This window comes from Lethenteron reissneri, chromosome 19, assembly GCF_015708825.2.
Source record: "Lethenteron reissneri isolate LAM-NWPU_2019-01 chromosome 19, ASM1570882v1, whole genome shotgun sequence".
Taxonomy (NCBI): Eukaryota; Metazoa; Chordata; class Hyperoartia; order Petromyzontiformes; family Petromyzontidae; genus Lethenteron; species Lethenteron reissneri.
In genome coordinates this window covers 53,024-72,075 of record NC_083797.1, presented here as the reverse complement: position 1 = coordinate 72,075, position 19,052 = coordinate 53,024, and the positions used below count along the sequence as shown (strand labels likewise).

General features: G+C 55.8%; 1 protein-coding gene across 1 annotated transcript; it reads right to left on the bottom strand.

Moving 5' to 3' along the window:
* Nucleotides 1-9,152: 9,152 nt before the first annotated feature.
* On the bottom strand, nucleotides 9,153-12,364 carry LOC133344073 (transcriptional regulator Myc-2-like). The gene is made up of 3 exons (XM_061554018.1): nucleotides 11,782-12,364; nucleotides 10,158-10,821; nucleotides 9,153-9,850 (listed from the first exon to the last, which is right to left on the bottom strand). Exons 2-3 carry the CDS (start codon nucleotides 10,786-10,788, stop codon nucleotides 9,201-9,203), a joined length of 1,281 nt encoding a protein of 426 aa, XP_061410002.1. The 5' UTR covers nucleotides 10,789-10,821; nucleotides 11,782-12,364; the 3' UTR covers nucleotides 9,153-9,200.
* Between the last annotated feature and the right edge of the window lie 6,688 nt (nucleotides 12,365-19,052).

Sequence of the window (19,052 nt, the reverse complement as noted above, 5' to 3'; positions counted from 1 at the left end):
AACAAATAGCAAAATAAGAATGCGGAAATCATGAGAATAATGAGACGAGTTATAATGACGATGATGGTGACGACTCGTAACGCTGCGCCGCCACCGCAGCACGGTATCCGATGCTCTCGGAGAGAGAGAGGACGACTCGGAGACAGGACGACTGTGAAAGAGGACGACTCGGAGAGAGACAGGACGACTCAGAGAGAGAGGGAGAGGACGACTCGGAAAGAGGACGGCTCAGAGAGAGACAGGACGACTCAGAGAGAGACAGGACGACTCGGAGAGAGGGAGAGGACGACTCGGAGAGAGAGGACGACTCAGACAGAGAGAGGGGGACGACCACAGACGAGGAGCGGTAACGCAGCAGCAGCAGCCACGCGGTCACGAGGAGCCGGCGACACCAACAATTGCGCCCCAAGCTCTGCGATCCTCTGTATATGAAGGCGTTAAGGGGCAATGAATGCGTCGTCATACACAGTGGGGAAGGAAGCGGGACCACACGGAGAGGACCCACACACGCGCGTGCGATAGGGACACCAACTCTATTCCGTACAGATGGAACAGATGGGCATGATGAGTCCACTTTCTCTTGTTGTTTCCGCTGTACTGTGGCCGGCGTCTGCTGGTGGCGCGCCGGGAGTGCGGCTCCTCCTCGACGCACAGCCACGCACGGGACGCGAGATGGAACAGATGGAGATTAGTCCGCACTCTGCTGTACCACCTTCTCCTGGTTTGCGAGCCAAGCCCGGGCACCTTCTTGACAGCCAACCCATGCAACATGTATGTATATATATATATATACATATACATACATATGTACATATACATATACATGCATAGCTCCAGTGGCTCTCTAATATCGGAAGGGAAGAGCGTTCCAGACGGCCGCATAAGCGCATCCGAAAGCGCAGCGCGATGCGGTGACCGCCGTCTTTGTCCGACGGTTGAACCAAAAAGCCGCCGCCACTAATGCTGCGAGTTGGCGTGGTGGTTGTTGTGGTGGTGGTTGTGGTGGTTGTTGTGGTGGTGGTTGTGGTGGTTGTTGTGGTGGTGGTTGTGGTGGTGGTGGTGGTTGTGGTGGTTGTTGTTGTAGTGGTTGTGGTGGTTGTTGTGGTGGTGGTTATTGTGGTGGTTGTTGTTGTGGTGGTGGTTGTGGTGGTTGTTGTTGTTGTGGTGGTGGTTGTTGTGGTGGTGGTTGTGGTGGTTGTTGTTGTTGTGGTGGTTGTTGTGGTGGTGGTTGTTGTGGTGGTGGTGGTTGTGGTGGTGGTTGTGGTGGTTGATGTTTTGTCATCTCACTATCAGAGCTCAACTCCACTCCCGCCCGAGCCGGTGAGTGCTGTACTCGTACTCGAGCGTCCGCTGAGTCCTGGACTGAGATGTGAAGCCCAGCGGGGTGGGAGCAGGGGGAGTGGGGGATGGGGTGGGTACTGGAGGTGGGGGCAGGGCGGGAGGGATCACAACGTAGCGGCGTACGGGCCTCGTGGTGGTGGTGAGTGCGTGTGGTGGCGTCGACTCAACCTCAAATGAGTACCTGGTGAGGTGTGTACACATCAATACCTGGAGTCACTCACCTGGAGACACTCACTTGGAGAAATCTGGAGACTCACCCGAAGACATGTGATGGGTGATGCGTAATTGGTGATGCGTGATGAGTGATGATTAAAGGGAGCTGTGCGACTGGGGGTTGGGTGACGGATGCCTCTGCGGAGCGGGTAGCTCGTCTCTCTTATCTCCCCGCCCGTCGACAGATAACATCTCCCCGTCGCGTGCCAGAGCCTCCCAATCCTGTTGCCAAAACACGAGCGACAGACAGAGAGAGTGTGGGCCCGGGGGGGCGGGGCCAGGTGAGGGAGGGGGGTGAGGAGGGTGGGGGGGTTGGCTTGGCCCAGGTGGAGCCGGACTTTTGTTGATGTTGGGAGAGGTGGAGCAGGTGGCACGGACCCGGACCGAACCAGACTCAGCGCCGTCCCGGTCCAACCCGGACTCTGCGGCTCTCGGGGCAAGGGAGGCCACGGTGGGCCCCCCCCCACCCCGCCCACCACCTGTGTGACCTCATGAATCAATGTGACTTGGGCTACCCTGACCATCTCACAGACAAGACAAAGATCCCCCGGATAGCCCTCACAGACTTTTGCGGCAAGTGCTGTTAGCGAGTAGCGCCTATGGAGGCCGGCACGGCACACGAGGGGGTGGGTGGCCAGCACCACGCCCGGCCGCCTTTGTCTCCCCAGTGGCGATGTTCACACACCGCACCAGCTACTCATTTGAGGTTGAGTCGACCTAGGGGAGGCCGAGGACCGGTTCACACACTCTCACACACTCACTCTCACACACTCTCACACACACGCGCTCTCACACACTCTCACACACACTCTCTTAAACACACTCTCACACACACGCGCTCTCACACACTCTCACACACACTCTCTTAAACACACTCTCACACACACGCGCTCTCACACACTCTCACACACACTCTCTTAAACACACTCTCACACACACACGCTCTCACACACAGTCTCAGACACACACAGTCTCACACACACAGTCTCATACACACTCTCACACACACACAGTCTCATACACACTCTCACACACACACAGTCTCACACACTCTCTCACACATTCTCGCACACACAGTCTCACAAACACACAGTCTCACACACTCTCACACACACACAGTCTCACACACGCTCTCACACATTCTCGCACACACAGTCTCACACATACAGTCTCACACACACTCTCACACACACACAGTCTCACACACTCTCTCACACATTCTCGCACACACAGTCTCACAAACACACAGTCTCACACACTCTCTCACACACAGTCTCTCACACACTCTCTCACACATTTTCGCACACACAGTCTCACACACACAGTCTCACACACACTCTCACACACACACAGTCTCACACACTCTCTCACACATTCTCGCACACACAGTCTCACAAACACACAGTCTCACACACTCTCACACACACACAGTCTCACACACGCTCTCACACATTCTCGCACACACAGTCTCACAAACACACAGTCTCACACACTCTCTCACACACAGTCTCTCACACACTCTCTCACACACACACAGTCTCACACACACACACTCTCACACTCGCTCCTCCACGTTTCGCGTCTCGTCCGAAGCTGGCCTCAACCCGCGCTGAAACCGCACCGAGGCCGCTCGATCCACGCGCTCTCCGCATCTCACAACCCTCGCCCCGAATTCCAGCCCCCGAGAGAGAGAGAGAGAGGTCACGAACCCCCCGACTCTCCAAACCCCACACGGAACACACCTGCACACGCCTACGTCAGCAGACACCGCGCCTCCATCCCATCATCGCTTCCTACACGTAACACGAATGTGAAACTATGTTTTTGACGTATCCCATCAGCCATGCGGCTCTCTCTGGGAGTGCTGTAATTTCAGCAGCATTGGTTCAACACGTGCACCACTCCGGAATGGTTTCGACGTTCAGACAGCAGAGTCGGGCGCCCTTGCTTGAATCAACGCTTCTGCAACGGGGAATTTTCCAGATTGACAAGGACGTGATCTGGTAGGGGCAGTAGCGGAGAGGGTGAGAGGGGCAAGGGGAGAGAGGGGGGGGGGGGGGCCTTCCTTAATCCAGCAGTGGAAAAACAATTGCTGATGACTGCTCCAAGGAACAGTTGACCTTTCTCGAACGATCATAAATTCCACGTTGATTTTTCTTTCACCAGTTGGTGGCGAGGACTCAAGACACCGCGCACGAGGTGAGTCACACCCGCGGCGTCAGTCTGCCGCCAGCAGCAGGGAGTGGGTGAGGTTCGCTGCTGCTGCTGCTGTGCGCGCGTGATCCCAACTCGAGTCTATCAGCAAAGTCGTCGGCGACCTGCGGAGTCCGTGTCCAGGGCAGCGCTCGGCGAGTCAGTCGCTGGGATCCCTGCCACGAAGTCCACGCGGCCTCGTCTCGCCACACACCTCCTGCTCCCCCCGCCTCATCATCAATCACGGTCGATAGAGTGCGGCACGCGACTCGAGTCGCCCCATCAATGCCCGGAATTCGGTCACTCTAAAAGAAGGGGGGAGGGGGTATTCCCGTGACCGAGGGGACCGATTTACCCCCTGCTCCCTCTACCCCCGACCCCCATCTCCCCTATAAATCCACTCCCTTCTCTACCCCCGATATGCCTCCTCCATCGGTAACGTCCCTCTAGACCAGGGGTCGGCACCCTGCGGCTATTTAAGGACTGCGGCTTCGTGACGATATTCACGTTGCACTGCGGACCTTGCCAATGTTGACTTTATTACCGAGTTCGAAACAAACAAAAAGGGGGCGACTCTTCTTGTCATGTTGCTTGCCGACCTCTGCTCGAGACCGACTCGCCTCTACACCCTCTCCACGACCCCCCCTCCACTCCGCACTCCCACTGGCATTTGGGGTCAGAGGTTGCGTGTTGTCCACGTGTGCAGCTGTCAAGGGACGCTTCGCTCGTCGCGCCGAGAGTCCTGGCGGCGTGGGATTTGTCCGGTAGAATCAAGACCGCCTCGTTCCTCAGTTCACCGTCTGGGCCTCTCAACGTGCACTTCCTCGAGCTCGGCTCAAACAGAAACACAAAGATGTTTACTTGAACCCCGGTGTTGGTTGGCTGTGAATTCGGGCCGATACTTGTACTCACCTCGCTCAAATCTCACTGCAGTAGCAAATCTGGCAGTCACATTTCCATCTATGTATGTGCTGCATGTTGAACTTATTTCGCACCGTACGTAGCCAAACCGTGCTAATCGGAGGTGCGGGGGGGGGGGGTGCAGCAAACTAAACACTCGGATCAGCTCTAAAGAAATTAGGTTTCAATCGAGATCTCGATGGGACATTCTTTTAGGCCAGTATCATGTTTTGCCATAAGTGGTTAATGCAGACGTAATTCCTTCGAACATCTTAACAACTATGTTTTATTGCCATAAAGGGTAAAACCTCTATTCTTATTTTTCATGATCTAGATCTCTGCACCTCTGAGCTCATTGTGCATTGGAATCGCCCCATCGCGACGGGGCTCTGCCTCTCCATACGCGTGGCTCTGCCTCTCCATACGCGTGGTTCTCGTTGGAGAATGGTTCGAGACGAGCCGTTGACGTTGCAGTGTTTTGGGGTCGTGGTGAGCGCTGCACTGCGCCACCCGAGTTCGATTCCCGCTCACGACAAATAAACAGCGGCAAATATTTGAACAGGTCCTGGGCCTCCCCTAGGTCAACTCAGCCTCAAATGAGTACCTGGTGGGAGTGTAAGCATCGCCACTGGGGAGACAAAGGCGGCCGGGCGTGGTGTTGGACACCCACCCCCTCGTGTACCGTTCCGGCCTTCATTGCTGCTTGCTAGCAGCACTTGCCCCAACAGTCTGCTAAGGCTACACGGGGGATCTTTGTCTTTGATGGGGCTTGAGTCGCGTGCGCGCCGCGCGCCTCGTTTACTTTGAAATTTCTCGCGCAGTTCGAGATCCGATCTGAGAGAGCAATTAGTGACGTCACAGGAATGCGAGGGGAGGGGGTCCAACTCGCCCCCATCCACCCCTCAGCCATCCACTCACCCCTCCCCCACCACCCACACCTCACCCATCCATCCACACCTCACCCATCCACTCACCCCTCCCCCACCACTCACACCTCACCCATCCATCCACACCTCACCCATCCACTCACCCCTCCCCTACCACCCACACCTCACCCATCCCACCCACACCGCACACGCAACACTGCACACACAAAGATAAAGATCCCCCATATAGACACGTAGAAAGTAGGGCAAGTGCTGTTAGCGAGCACCTATTAAAGCCAACACGTCACACGAGTGGGCGGTATGGCCACGCACACTGCCGGTACTTGCCACACCGCACGATGTACTCATTTAAGGCCGAGTAGACTTGGCGGATGCCCAGGACCGGATCAGATATTGCTTGGTACTGATGCTATCGGCTTCTCAAATATAAACGTACAGCACACACACCCACCCACCCCCTATACACACCTACACACATTCTTGGACAAAGACAAAGGTCCCCCTTATAGCCTTCGGGGCAAGTACTGTTAGCGAGTGCCTATTAAGGCTCGCATTGTTCACAAAGGAGTGGGTGGTCAGAACCACGCCCGCCTGCTTTTGTCTCCTCAAAGCTGGTGATTACCCACCGCGCCAGGCACTCGTTTTAAGGCTGAGTCGGCCGAGGGGAGGCACGGGACCGGTCCAGATAATAATCATCCTTGGTGTTGGCGTGATCTGGAATCAAAATCGGAGCGCGCTGATCGCTCCACCACCGCTCCCCACACACGACAAAAACAGCCGCCATTCTCCACGAAGTAGCGGTGATGTCTCTACAGTGGTTGTGCCCGGCTAGGTGCACTTTGAGGCCACGTGACGTGTCGAAGACTCTCCGGCAGGAGGCCACGGGACAGACCCAGCAGGTGCCATGAGGTGACTGACTAAGACGACTGGCAGATGCACCAACTGTACCCCCAAATGTGCCAACTCGCTGCGTTTTAACCGCCCCGCGCTCCGCTCGTTGTTGTGAGCGTCGCTCCTCTGCCCTCCGCTGTTGTTGTTGGAGGGCGACTGCCTCCAACTGCCCAGCAGCAGCGTCCTTCACGAACCTCCGTACACACACACACACATTCATCAACACACACACACACACGCACCCAATTATCGACACACATTCTTCCAGACGGACACATAGGCAAGCGCCACCTCCACAGCTTTAACAGACTGTTGGGGTGAATGCTGTTTGCGAGCGCCTATTAAGGGCGGTAGGGCGCAGTACTAGGGAGTGGTGTGGGTTAGCACCACACCCGGACGCCTTTGTTTCTCCCCCGTCGTGATGCTTCGCGTTTCTGGTTTAATCAGAGAACCGCTGGCGAATAAAAACTCCCAACATTTGCGTCGCTGACAAAAATCAGACTTTTTGTTGGTTTATTCTCAAAAGTTTTTTTTATTAAATGTATAATGTGCACATTACATTGGCGGCGCCTGCAACATTAAAAAAACGTGACAACGATTTTCCACTGCGGAGCAAAATCCAACTCGGGTTGGGTATAAAACACACCACACACACGACACACACACACGACACAACACACACGACGCAACACAATCGTCAACAACAACAACGCGTCTGTGTGTTATGGCATTAAGAGAAGACAAATCAATCATCAGCAACGATTCGGCAACGGCACTTAATTTATATGCCGTGGTTAGGCATCTCAATCCCTGCCTAAATTAAAACTAAAACCATAAACGATGTTTGTTTTACCGGGTAAGGCCCACTGAACTACGTAGCTAATTTTTATTCAGAAGCGACCTGGCCACAAGTGAAGTGGCTTATCGTCACGTTGACATTTATAGCAGGCGAGTACTCGAAAGGCGTGCTTCTAAATGTGGAGAGAATAAAATCCACGCGACCACGGGAGAGGGAGAGAAATGCAAACTCCAAATAACAGCAGCAGCAGGCGTCAGTGTCGGAATAGAACCCACGACCTCCTGCATACCAGGCGAGGTAGTTAACATCTCCTAGCCACCAGGACGTCTGCCCTTTGGATCCCAGGTCCCCCTTGCAGTGAGCGTGGATCTCAAAAGGAGATCTCACCTGGCTGAATAAGGGACGTTGAATTGAATCGGAACAACCGGCATAAAACGATACAGACCTGAAATAGTTTACTGAGAAAGTTGATAGGAAATTACAAAGACTCCACATGTAGCCTCAACAGACTTTTGGGGCAAGTGCTGTTAGCGAGCACCTATGAAGGCTGGCACGGCACACGAGGGAGTGGGTGGCCAACACCACGCCCGGTCGCCTTTGTCTCTGCAGTGGCGATGCTCACACACCGCACCAGCTACTCATTCGAGGCTGAGTCAACCTAGGGGAGGTCCAGGACCGGTTGAAATGATCGTCACCGATGTTGGCCGTGAGCGGGAAATGATCTCGGGGTGCTAACCACTGCACCACCGCTCCCCACGAGGATCCACACGAGCATTCATACCGTATAAACATCCACATACATTTATACACACAGCAAAACATGTAAGACAAAGATCCCCCGTGTAGCCGACACAGCCTGTTGAGGCAAGTGCTGTTCGCGAGCACCTTCTCGATGGCAGTGGTGTGGCCAACACCAATCCCAGGCCGCCTTTGTCTCCCCTATTTCTGACGTTTAAACACGACTCCCGGGTACCCATGTAAGGCTGAGTCGACCTAGGGGAGGCCCAAGGACCGGTTCAGTTATAACTCACTAACTGATATAATATGAATCGAACAGACGTCAGATCGCCAGATACTGGACACATCTCCCTCTGTGTGCCCTTCGGGCCTTAATAGGTGCTCGCAGACTGCCCTTGCGCCGACAGCGCGTGTGGGCTACACGGGGGACATCTGTGTAGCGGAGTGACAGTGAAGAATGTGTCCATGGGGAGGGGCAGTGGAATTCACAGTGACCTCAGTCCCTCTACAGTGAACATGAAGGCCGTGTCAAGGTGGTGAGGTGGAGGGGGGGCAGGAGGCTGATTGTCCACGAGTCCTCCATGTCACATTCCCCGTGCTGTCCTCGGCTCTGCAAGCTACACCCTCCTCCCCCCTCTCTCTTTTTGGGGTCCCATCACCACCAACATCATCATCATCGTCGTCGTCTTCGTTGTTGTCTTCGTCGTCGTCATCATCGTCGTCACCAGCTGCATCTTCACGGTAGGATTGAGGAGCAGGCGTGAGCATCTTCCTCGCAGGCATCTTCATCATCTCGTTCACCACCATTGTCACCATCATCATCATCACCACCGTCTCCATAACCACAGGCACCACCACCATCATCATCATCACAACCACCATCATTGTCACCGCCGTCATCTTCACGAGGGGATGAGAATCAGGGCTGACCGTCTTGATCACGAACATCATCACCAACATCACCATCATCATCATCCCTGAGAGAGTCAGAGCAGCAGCAGTCAAGCAGCTCATGACCCCTGCGGGAGGGGGGGCAGTGTGGGGTTGGGGGTCAGTGTGGGGTGGGGGTCCGTGGGGGGTGGGGGTCAGTGTGGGGTGGGGGTCAGTGGGGGATGGGGGTCAGTGTGGGATGGGGGTCAGTGTGGAGTGGGGGGCAGTGTGGAATGGGGGTCAGTGGGGGGTGGGGGGCAGTGTGGAATGGGGGTCAGTGGGGGGTGGGGGTCAGTGGGGGGTGGGGGTCAGTGTGGGGTGGGGGTCAGTGGGGGGTGGGGGTCAGTGTGGGGTCGCCCGCTCAGCTCCCGCACGCGGCCTCGCAGCGCGTGGAGCCGCGCGCGGAGTCGCCCTCGCTCGGCTCGCAGGCGGCGCTCGCGGGCGCCCAACTCGCGCGCCGTCTCGGCCGCCCGCTCCAGGATGTGCACCTTGGCGGCGCGGGACGCGAGCTCGGGCAGCTGCGCCCGCAGCGCCGCGAAGCTCTGCCGCAGGTCGTCGCGGCGCCTCCGCTCCAGGATGTTGTGCGCGCGCCGTCGCTCGCACGGCTCGTCCGAGTCGGAGGCGGCGCCCGGAGACCCGCCCGAGGCGGCGCGGGCCCCGGGCTCCGTGTCCCCGTGCGGGGCCGCAGGCCTGCGGGGCCGCGGGGCGCCCCTCGGGCCTTCGCGCGGGGAGGCCGCCGCGTAGTTGTGCTGCTGGCGGTGCAGGGATGACGAGGTGGACGAGGTGGACGAGGTGGGGAGAGCGGGGCGGTGCCGAGCTCCGGTCGGTCGAGGCGCACGCACCGTGACTACGTCGATCTCCTCCTCCTCCTCTCCCTCCTCCTCGTTGTCCTCGTTGTCCTCGTCAGCATCGTCGTCGTCATCGCCGTCGTTGCCCTCGCGTCCCCCTCCCTCGCTGTCTGTGGAGCGGGGAGAGCAGCAGGGGATGAGCACCACCAGCCCCCCTCCCATTCACCCGGCTCTGCCGCACCCAGTCCTCACAGCCCCCCACTCACTCACCCCCACGGAAATCCAGACCCCCACTTACCCACCTCCCCCTAAACACAGCCACCTCACTCGCCAAGCTTCCCACTCATCCAACCCCCCCCCCTCCCCAACTAACTCAGCCCCCCTACTCACTCAATATCCCCGCTCACCAGGGCCCCCCCCCCCCGCCACCACTCACCCAGCCCTCCTCCCCCACTCACCCCACTCCCCCCAACTCACCAGATTCGCTACTCAAGTCGCTCTCGCCCTCCGACGCCGTCTTCCTCCTCCCGCGCCTCTCGCGGTGGGGAGACGCGGGGCCCCGGCTCCACTGCTGCTGCGGCGGCACCCCGCCGAGGAGGAGCTCTGCTCCGGGGGCCCCTCCCCCCTGCAGCTGCTCACCCCCCGCATCGCCCCCCCCGGACGCCGCCCTGAGCACGCAGCTGTCCCACAGCGCGGCGAGGCGCTCCGAAACGAACGCTTCCAGCCGCCACTTGGCAGCCCCGCCGCTCCACATGCAGTCTCGCAAAACCACGGGGGGGCGGCCCCCCGCTTTCTCCCCCAGCTCCTCGGCCTGCTCCTCGCACCCCCACGTTGTATCCACGAGCCCCCCCCACGCCTCCTCCACCTCATGCTCATCCAGCTGCTGCTGCTGCTGATGGCGGTGCTGCTGCTGGTGCTGGTGATGCGAGGAGTCGGCGTCCCGGCTGGGGGAGCGCGGAGGAGTTGGCAGCAGCTGGAACTTGTCCCAAATGTCCTCGCTCAGCGCCGTGCTCTGATGCTGCTGGAGGGGGCCCCCCGCGAGGGAGCCCCCCATCTCGGGGTCCCAGCAGAAGAAGGAGGAGCAGGCGGAGAGGTCGTGGGTGGACATGGCGGGCCGCTCCTACCTCCCTCCACGCGCGTCCTGCGGGGTGATGGACGGTGGCGATGGGGGGGGGATGGAAGGGGTGATGGTGGGTGGTGGTGATGGAGGTGGTCGTAGTGGGTGGTGATGGTGGTAGTGGTGATGGAGGTGGTCGTAGTGGGTGGTTGTGGTGGGTGGTGGTGGTGGTGGGTGGTGGTCGTAGTGGGTGGTGATGGTGGGTGGTGATGGAGGTGGTCGTAGTGGGTGGTGGTGGTGGTGATGGATTACATGAGCACATGGCCACACGTCACATCTCGGATTAGCACGGTTGGCTACGTACGGTACGAAAAAAGTTCAACAACCACGCATGCGTCACGTTATGGAGTGGCGGGACGAGCCCACGCCATCCACACGCTACTGCGTGTTGACATTCCCACACACTCTCTATACATCGCACCAGCCACCCGGTACTGATTTGAGGCTGAGTCGACCTAGGCGAGGCCCAGAACCGGTTCAGAAAATCGCCACCGGTGTTGGTGGCCGTGAGCAGGAATCGAACTCGGGTCACCGGGTTCGTAGCAAAGCGAGAGAACCGCGGCACAACAATACAAATATCCCCCGTGTAGCCTTTACAGACTGTAGGGGCAAGTGCTGTTAGCGAGCACCTATGAAGGCCAGAACGGCACACAAGAGGGTGGGTGGCCAGCACCACGCCTAGCCCCTCTGTCTCCCTACTGGTGCTGCTTACGCACACTACAACAATCGACATTCGCCACTAAGTGGCGGTGATGTCACCACGGTGCTTGTGCCAGGCTATGTGCACTTTAAGGCCACGTGAAGTGTCGAACGCCCGCTGGTAAGAGGTCACGGAACGGTACAGACCCAGCAGGTGCCATGGGTTGACCGAGATGACTGGCTGATGCACCACCTGTGCCCCCCGACTGTGCCAACTTGCTGTGCTTTAGCCGCCCGGCGCTCTGCTCGTTGTTGTGAGCGCACACGACACGCACAAAGACTCACGGCGTTCTCTTCGCGGTGCCTCGTAGCCGGCTCCGATCCTTCAGCTCCGAGCTCCTCCTGCGGGCAGCAGTGGCGGCATCCCCCGCGTCCCGTGCGCCACCTGCAGTTTGTGTCTCGTAGACTTTGTGTGTTTAGACTTTGTGTGTGTGTAGACTTTGTGTGTCTAGTAGACTGTGTGTATGTCGTGGACTTTGTGTGTGTGTGTAGACTTTGTGTGTGTGTAGACTTTGTGTGTGTGTAGACTTTGTGTGTCTCGTAGACTGTGTGTGTGTCGTGGACTTTGTGTGTGTGTAGACTTTGTGTGTGTGTAGACTTTGTGTGTGTGTAGACTTTGTGTGTGTGTAGACTGTGTGTGTGTAGACGTAATCTGTCTTGTGTTTCTCCGTCTACCTCTGTGGGTCTCTCTCTGCGCGTTTCTATACGCGTCTATGTATCTCTGTATACGTTTCTGTGTGTCTCTATGTGGCTATGTATATCCCTGAATCTGTGTGTATTTTTGCATCTCACTGCGTGTATCTTCGTATACGTCCCTGTCCGTATGTCTGTCTCGGTGTGTGTATCTCTATCTGTGTGTGTATCTCTATCTGTGTGTATGTGTCTACGTCTCTCTGCGTGTCTCTATTGAATGAGCGCGCGGGACTTGACGCGACACGGAGCCACGCGCGACCCCGACTGAGCGATCCGACCGGGTGCACGTGGAGGTGATGGTGGGGGTAAGGGTGGGGGCGGGGGCGAGGGTGGGTGGGGGGGCCCCACCCCCGCCCTCCCCCCCGGATCCCGCACCTCAACCCCACTATCTCCCCCCCCCCCTCCATACCATACTGGCGGTTCCGTCTCATTTCACGCAGTGTTCACTCACTAATGCTGCTGGTCACAACTCACTCATCTATTCGCTCTCAACCACCCACTCACTCATGTATTCGCTCACTCACTCAACCACCCACCCCACTCACTCATCTATTCGCTCGCTCACTCACTCAACCACCCACTCACTCAACCACCCACTCACTCATCTATTCGCTCACTCACTCACTCAAGCACCCACTCACTCATGTATTCGCTCACTCACCCACTCAACCACCCACCCACTCACTCGTCTATTCGCTCACTCACTCACTCAACCAACCACCCACTCTCTCATCTATTCGCTCAACCACCCACTCTCATCTATTCGCTCACTCACTCACTCAACCACCCACCCACTCATCTATTCGTTCACTCACTCAACCACCCACTCACTCATCTATTCACTCACTCACTCAACCACCCACTCACTCATCTATTCGCTCTCAACCACCCACCTATTCGCTCACTCAACCACCCACACTCCCTTACTCACATACGGTACTCACCCACCCACTCAATCACACACAGACTCACCCATTCACACGCTTATCAAATCCAGCATCCACTCTCTCACACACTCGCCCACTCAACCATCTACTCGCCCGCCCACCACACGCCAGGTCACAACACGTCTTGCTGCTTCTTCCCTAGCACTGCTCTACTTTGGATTTCCCTCTCAATGCCTCTTTAACAACGCTGATAGTGCTGCTTGTTGCTGGCCCCTTGTCAGCGCCGATGTTTAAGTGTAAACACCGCGCAAGGTCCTCGCTTTGAGGCCGAGTCGTGATATCACTCCCCCCCCACTCACTCTACTGATGGTCCACGTGGTTGGGAATCAAACTCAGGTGGCCGGGTTCGTATCCGACCGCGCTGACCACTGCCCCCACCATCCACAACTCCCGTGCAGCCTGCACGCGCTGTCAGGGTCAAGTGCTGTTAGCGAGCACCTAAGGGCAATACGAAACACTAGCGCCTTTGTCTCCCCAGCGGTGATTGTTGCACTGACTAGGTGCTCATTTAAGGCCGAGTCTACCTCGGGGAGGGACACACAGAGACCGCGTGGACGCTGCACGCTGTACGAGCTGTGCAACCGAATCCACACGTTGGTCACCCCAGTAAACACGGCACACTGGTCCAACGTTGGTCCAACTATTCCAACCACGTGCAAGCGTTTGGCCCAAAGTCGGCACATTGTTGGCTCAGTCGACCTCGGGGCACACACGGAGACAGAGAGACACACAGACACAGAGAAATACACCGAGGCAGAGAGACACACAGACACAGAGAAAGACAGAGACACACAGACAAAAAGATACAGAGGCAGCCACAGAGACACAAGACGAGGCACTCCCGTATAGCATTTACAGACTTTTGGGGGCAAGTGCTTTTAGTTGAGTACGTAGCGCCTATGAAGACCAGAAAAGCACACGTAGCGGTGGGATGGCCAGCACCACGCCCGGCCGCCTTTGTCTCCCGAGTGGCGATGTTCACACATCACACCAGACAGAGATCGCCCGTATAGCATTTAGAGACTTTTGGGGGCAAGTGCTTTTAGTTGAGTACGTAGCACCTATGAGGACAGGAACGGCACACGTGGGGGGGGGGGGGTGACCAGAGAGAGAGAGTGACACAGACGCTGCGGCCAGGCCACGTGGTTCGCACACCGCTCGGACACGTCCCAGGTGGACACGGAGGACACGGATCGTGACGTTCACGCGCTTTATACACTAACGACGCACGCGCAGGCAGGACCCCAACATTACCGCCATCGCCATCATCGCCATCATCATCAGTAGTCTTGACATTTTCATCGCGCACCGCAATTAAATCCCACCCCCCCCCCCTGGTAGTTAACCTGACACATTTGTGTGGGGGGGGGGGGGTCCTAGTTATCTAACAATTGAGCCCCCCACCCCCCCCCCCTCTTACAGCACCAGTGATCCCAGTTCGATAAAAAAAAATTTGAAACGTAAAAAAAAAAAATTTGCATCGTATTTACCGACTCCTTTGTATCGTTTTCCCGTTTGAACTGGCCTCGTCTGTATTGCTTCTTCAAAGTTGTTGGTGTTGTTGTTATTAATCAGCTTGCACCATCTGTATCGTTTGTTGCGTCTCGTTTGTTCTGTTTGGTCAGTCACGTCTCGTCGGTTCGGACCGCTCAGCCTAAAAAGGGACCATTTGCAAAAATCGAAAACGAAAAAGATTTTGGTTCATACACACAAACACGTGCGCGCGAGATTGGACGGGTGCATCACGAGGATTAATCATCATCACCATCATCGATTAATCGTTTCTGCCGACCCGGTGGGAACCCAAAGAAAAAAATCCGCGGAAGTTCTCGCGTCGCCTATCAACGTTAACCAATTTTTTTTTGTGGGAAGAGTTCAAATGCCGGTCATCCTTGAAACTAACCCATCTTCAAACGCGCTGCCGCTACGGTGATTAAGCTGCTCCTCGCTCGTGGGAGAGTTGGTGGCATGAGTGGCCACGGCAAACGCAATCATGAACGGAAGTAATCAGGCGGCGTTCTGCCACAACGAACACGCACAACACACGCGTGCACACCGACGGCGAACGTGTTCAGTTTAACGCGTGTGAGGCTTTCGCGACCAATATTATTCATAATCAACGTTTTTGGGTTAGATCGCGTTATTTATGTGTCGTAACCCTCCACCACCCGACACGGCCAATCAGCAAAAAAAGTGTCACGTTGACAAAAGACAAATAGTTCACTGCTTTAGCCCACCGGTGTGTTGAAGCGTGAAACCACAACATTTACAATTTTTGAGTACGACGTTTCGCTGGTAATTGCATCCAGCATCATCGGGCAATTCGCCATTCAAATGTTGTGCTTTCACGCTTCAACACACCGGTGGGCTAAAGCAGAGAACTATTTGTCTTTTGTCAACGTGACACTTTTTTTGCTGATTGGCCGTGTCGGGTGGTGGAGGCCGTGTTCACCCCGACTCTGTGGAGGAAAACGACATTCGAATCCAAGCGCGCGTTCTTCATCGCACCCCGCTACCCTGGCTAATGGGAATATTGGCCACAAATTAAATTGTTACACGCTGCACGCGCCAGATGATTGATAAAAGCGTCGTCCGCGTGGCGTGCAGAGACCCAGCTGTAGATGGTGCGTACTCTGCAGAAGGGCCATTGCCCAAAACGTCGGTTCTATTTTTCCCTTTTAAGGTGACATCGGGCAACGAATTTATTTGTTGTTTGACTCTTGTGGGCTGGCGTGGGACGTGTTTACCAAGCATCGGGCTCGTGCAGCGCGTATCCAATCATCTTGGACGGAGGTTTGGGATGCGTTGGGCAGGGCGGGTGGTCATTCAGAGGGCTACGCGATTCGACTTTGTCAATCACAGCGCAGACCCAACTATTATGTATCATTATTCACCTCGTTTAACCAGCACAGGCTCACTGGGTCATCCCATGACTCTTTGTTAGCAGGATCCTGCCACGTTATCGCAGACGGGGGGTGTGATTGACTCTTTACTTGCTGTGTCCTTAACACATAATTGAGTCGTTCGATGGGTAATTTGCTTTTGTTAGGTTAATTTTGGCACAGTATGGATGATCACGATGTCGGCAACGCGATTTGCCCGACTCGCACGAACAGCTTTGTGCAGGCGATGGTGAGGATGTTGATCCCGATGATGACGGTGATCACGATGATGATGGTGATCACGATGACAGTGATCATGATGATGTTGATTACGAGGACCGCGATCACAATGACGTTGATAATCATCACTGATCACAATCACTGATGACGATGATGTTGGGAATGTGTTTGATCGCGTTCGTGGTGACGCCAGGAGCTGCACAACCGCGCCATCAGCCGCTCGCTGTGCGGACACCGTGCACTGTACACAGCACGCACTGTACACACTGTACACATCATGCACTGTACACACCGTGCACTGTACACCGCCGCATAACGCACTGTACAGTGCGTGCACCGCACTGTACAGTGCGTGCACCGCACCGACTGTACACCGCGTACACTGTACACCGCATGCACTGCACATGCTGCTGCGTGTACAGCTGCACGGTGTACAGCTGCACATCGTGGGTGCTGTGTGTACAGCTGCACAATGTGGATGCTGTGTGTACAGCTGCCCATTGTGGGTGCTGTGTGTACAGCTGCACATCGTGGGTGCTGTGTGTACAGCTGCACATCGTGGATGCTGTGTGTACAGCTGCCCATTGTGGGTGCTGTGTGTACAGCTGCACATCGTGGGTGCTGTGTGTACAGCTGCACATTGTGGATGCTGTGTGTACAGCTGCACATTGTGGATGCTGTGTGTACAGCTGCACATCGTGGATGCTGTGTGTACAGCTGCACATCGTGGGTGCTGTGTGTACAGCTGCACATTGTGGGTGCTGTGTGTACAGCTGCACATTGTGGATGCTGTGTGTACAGCTGCACAATGTGGGTGCTGTGTGTACAGCTGCACATTGTGGATGCTGTGTGTACAGCTGCACATCGTGGGTGCTGTGTGTACAGCTGCACATTGTGGGTGCTGTGTGTACAGCTGCACATCGTGGGTGCTGTGTGTACAGCTGCACATTGTGGATGCTGTGTGTACAGCTGCACATCGTGGATGCTGTGTGTACAGCTGCATAATGTGGGTGCTGTGTGTACAGCTGCACATTGTGGATGCTGTGTGTACACTGCACAATGTGGATGCTGTGTGTACAGCTGCATAATGTGGGTGCTGTGTGTACAGCTGCACATTGTGGATGCTGTGTGTACAGCTGCACATTGTGGGTGCTGTGTGTACAGCTGCACATCGTGGGTGCTGTGTGTACAGCTGCACATTGTGGATGCTGTGTGTACAGCTGCACATTGTGGGTGCTGTGTGTACAGCTGCACATTGTGGATGCTGTGTGTACAGCTGCACATTGTGGATGCTGTGCGTACAGCTGCACATCGTGGGTGCTGTGTGTACAGCTGCACATTGTGGGTGCTGTGTGTACAGCTGCACATTGTGGATGCTGTGTGTACAGCTGCACATGGCGCACCGAGAACGCGCGACTCCGATTCGGGAGCGTTGTTGTCATGCGCGGGCACTGTGGAGATTTAGGCGCAATCCCACGAAAATCCATTCTGGACCCCGCATCAGCTTCGCGTGTACGAGGCTCGGTGCGTTGTTTAGTGAGCTGGTTGTAAATTTCGTCTATCTGGCGACACCTAGCGACCGCTTTGAGGATATTTGGGCGACTTTTCGCCTTTGAGGAGTTTGCAACACCGACTTTTGTTTTCCTCTCGCCACCGCACGGGTCTAAATGTGTCCACAGGACGCGGGGTCAGGGTCAGAGCAAGGGTCAGAGTCAGTGTCACAGCCAGGGTCAGGGCCAGTGTTAGAGCAAAGGTTAAGGTCACAGCCAAGGTCACGTCCAGGACCAGCGATAGAGCAATGAATAAGGTCACCGCCAAGGTCGCTGCCAGGGTCAGGGCTAGTGTTAGAGCCAAGGTTAAGGTCACAGCCAAGGTCACGGCCAGGGTCAGTGTCACAGCCAGGGTCAGGGTCAGAGCCAATGTCAGTGTTACAGCCAAGGTCAGAGCCAGGGTCATGGCCAGTTTTAGAACCAGGCTTTGTGTTGGAGGCAGGGTCAGGGTTAACCCGATGTCAAAGGATGCTTTGTTGTATTCTTTAAATGTTGCACAAAATGTCGCATGTTAATCGTTGCAGTTGCATGTTACCGAGGCAATGAGCTCAATGGTGGCCCAGTGATTCTTAATAAATTATAAAGTTCAGGCCACGAGGCCCAACCCTCGCCCTCCTCTCTTGCCTGAGCGACCCAGCTAAGGCAACCCGGCAGAGGATCTAGGCAAGCAAAGGCGTCTTCTCGGCCTATGACTAAAAACAAAACAATCCGGTATTTTACATAAGCCATTAAAGGTGCAAATAAAGGCAGTAACATTTATATATAAAACATAATACTTAAAGTCCTGTATTACTATAAAACTGTCACGCATAAAAAAATGTTGCCACTTGGGGAAATGACCGTCACCTGAAGCGCGGTGCGAGGTTGTGCAACGGCAACATTCGAAAAGAGCAACACAGAAATCGTGGTTGCTCGCAACGTGTCTGCAGGGAAAGTCGCACCAACAGCTACGTGGGGGGGTCCTGTACGGAGATCAAACGTCCCGCTTTGGCCAGAAAAGTCCTGGTGGTGCCAGAAAGTCCTGGTGGTGCCAAAAAGTATGTCCCAACACCCAACCCCCCTAAGCTATTCTGGCTGCCAGTTGAAATATTCTGGTCTCGTGCTCGAGAGCAAACGCCGAGTAGTGAGTGAGTGGACGTGATGGGAGTCGATATACCGCCAAGTTGGTAACTTTGCAACGTGAGGGTAATGCTGTGGGTGGAGCAGGTGGAGCTGCCTTGGAAACAGGCTCCCAGCGGTCTGGC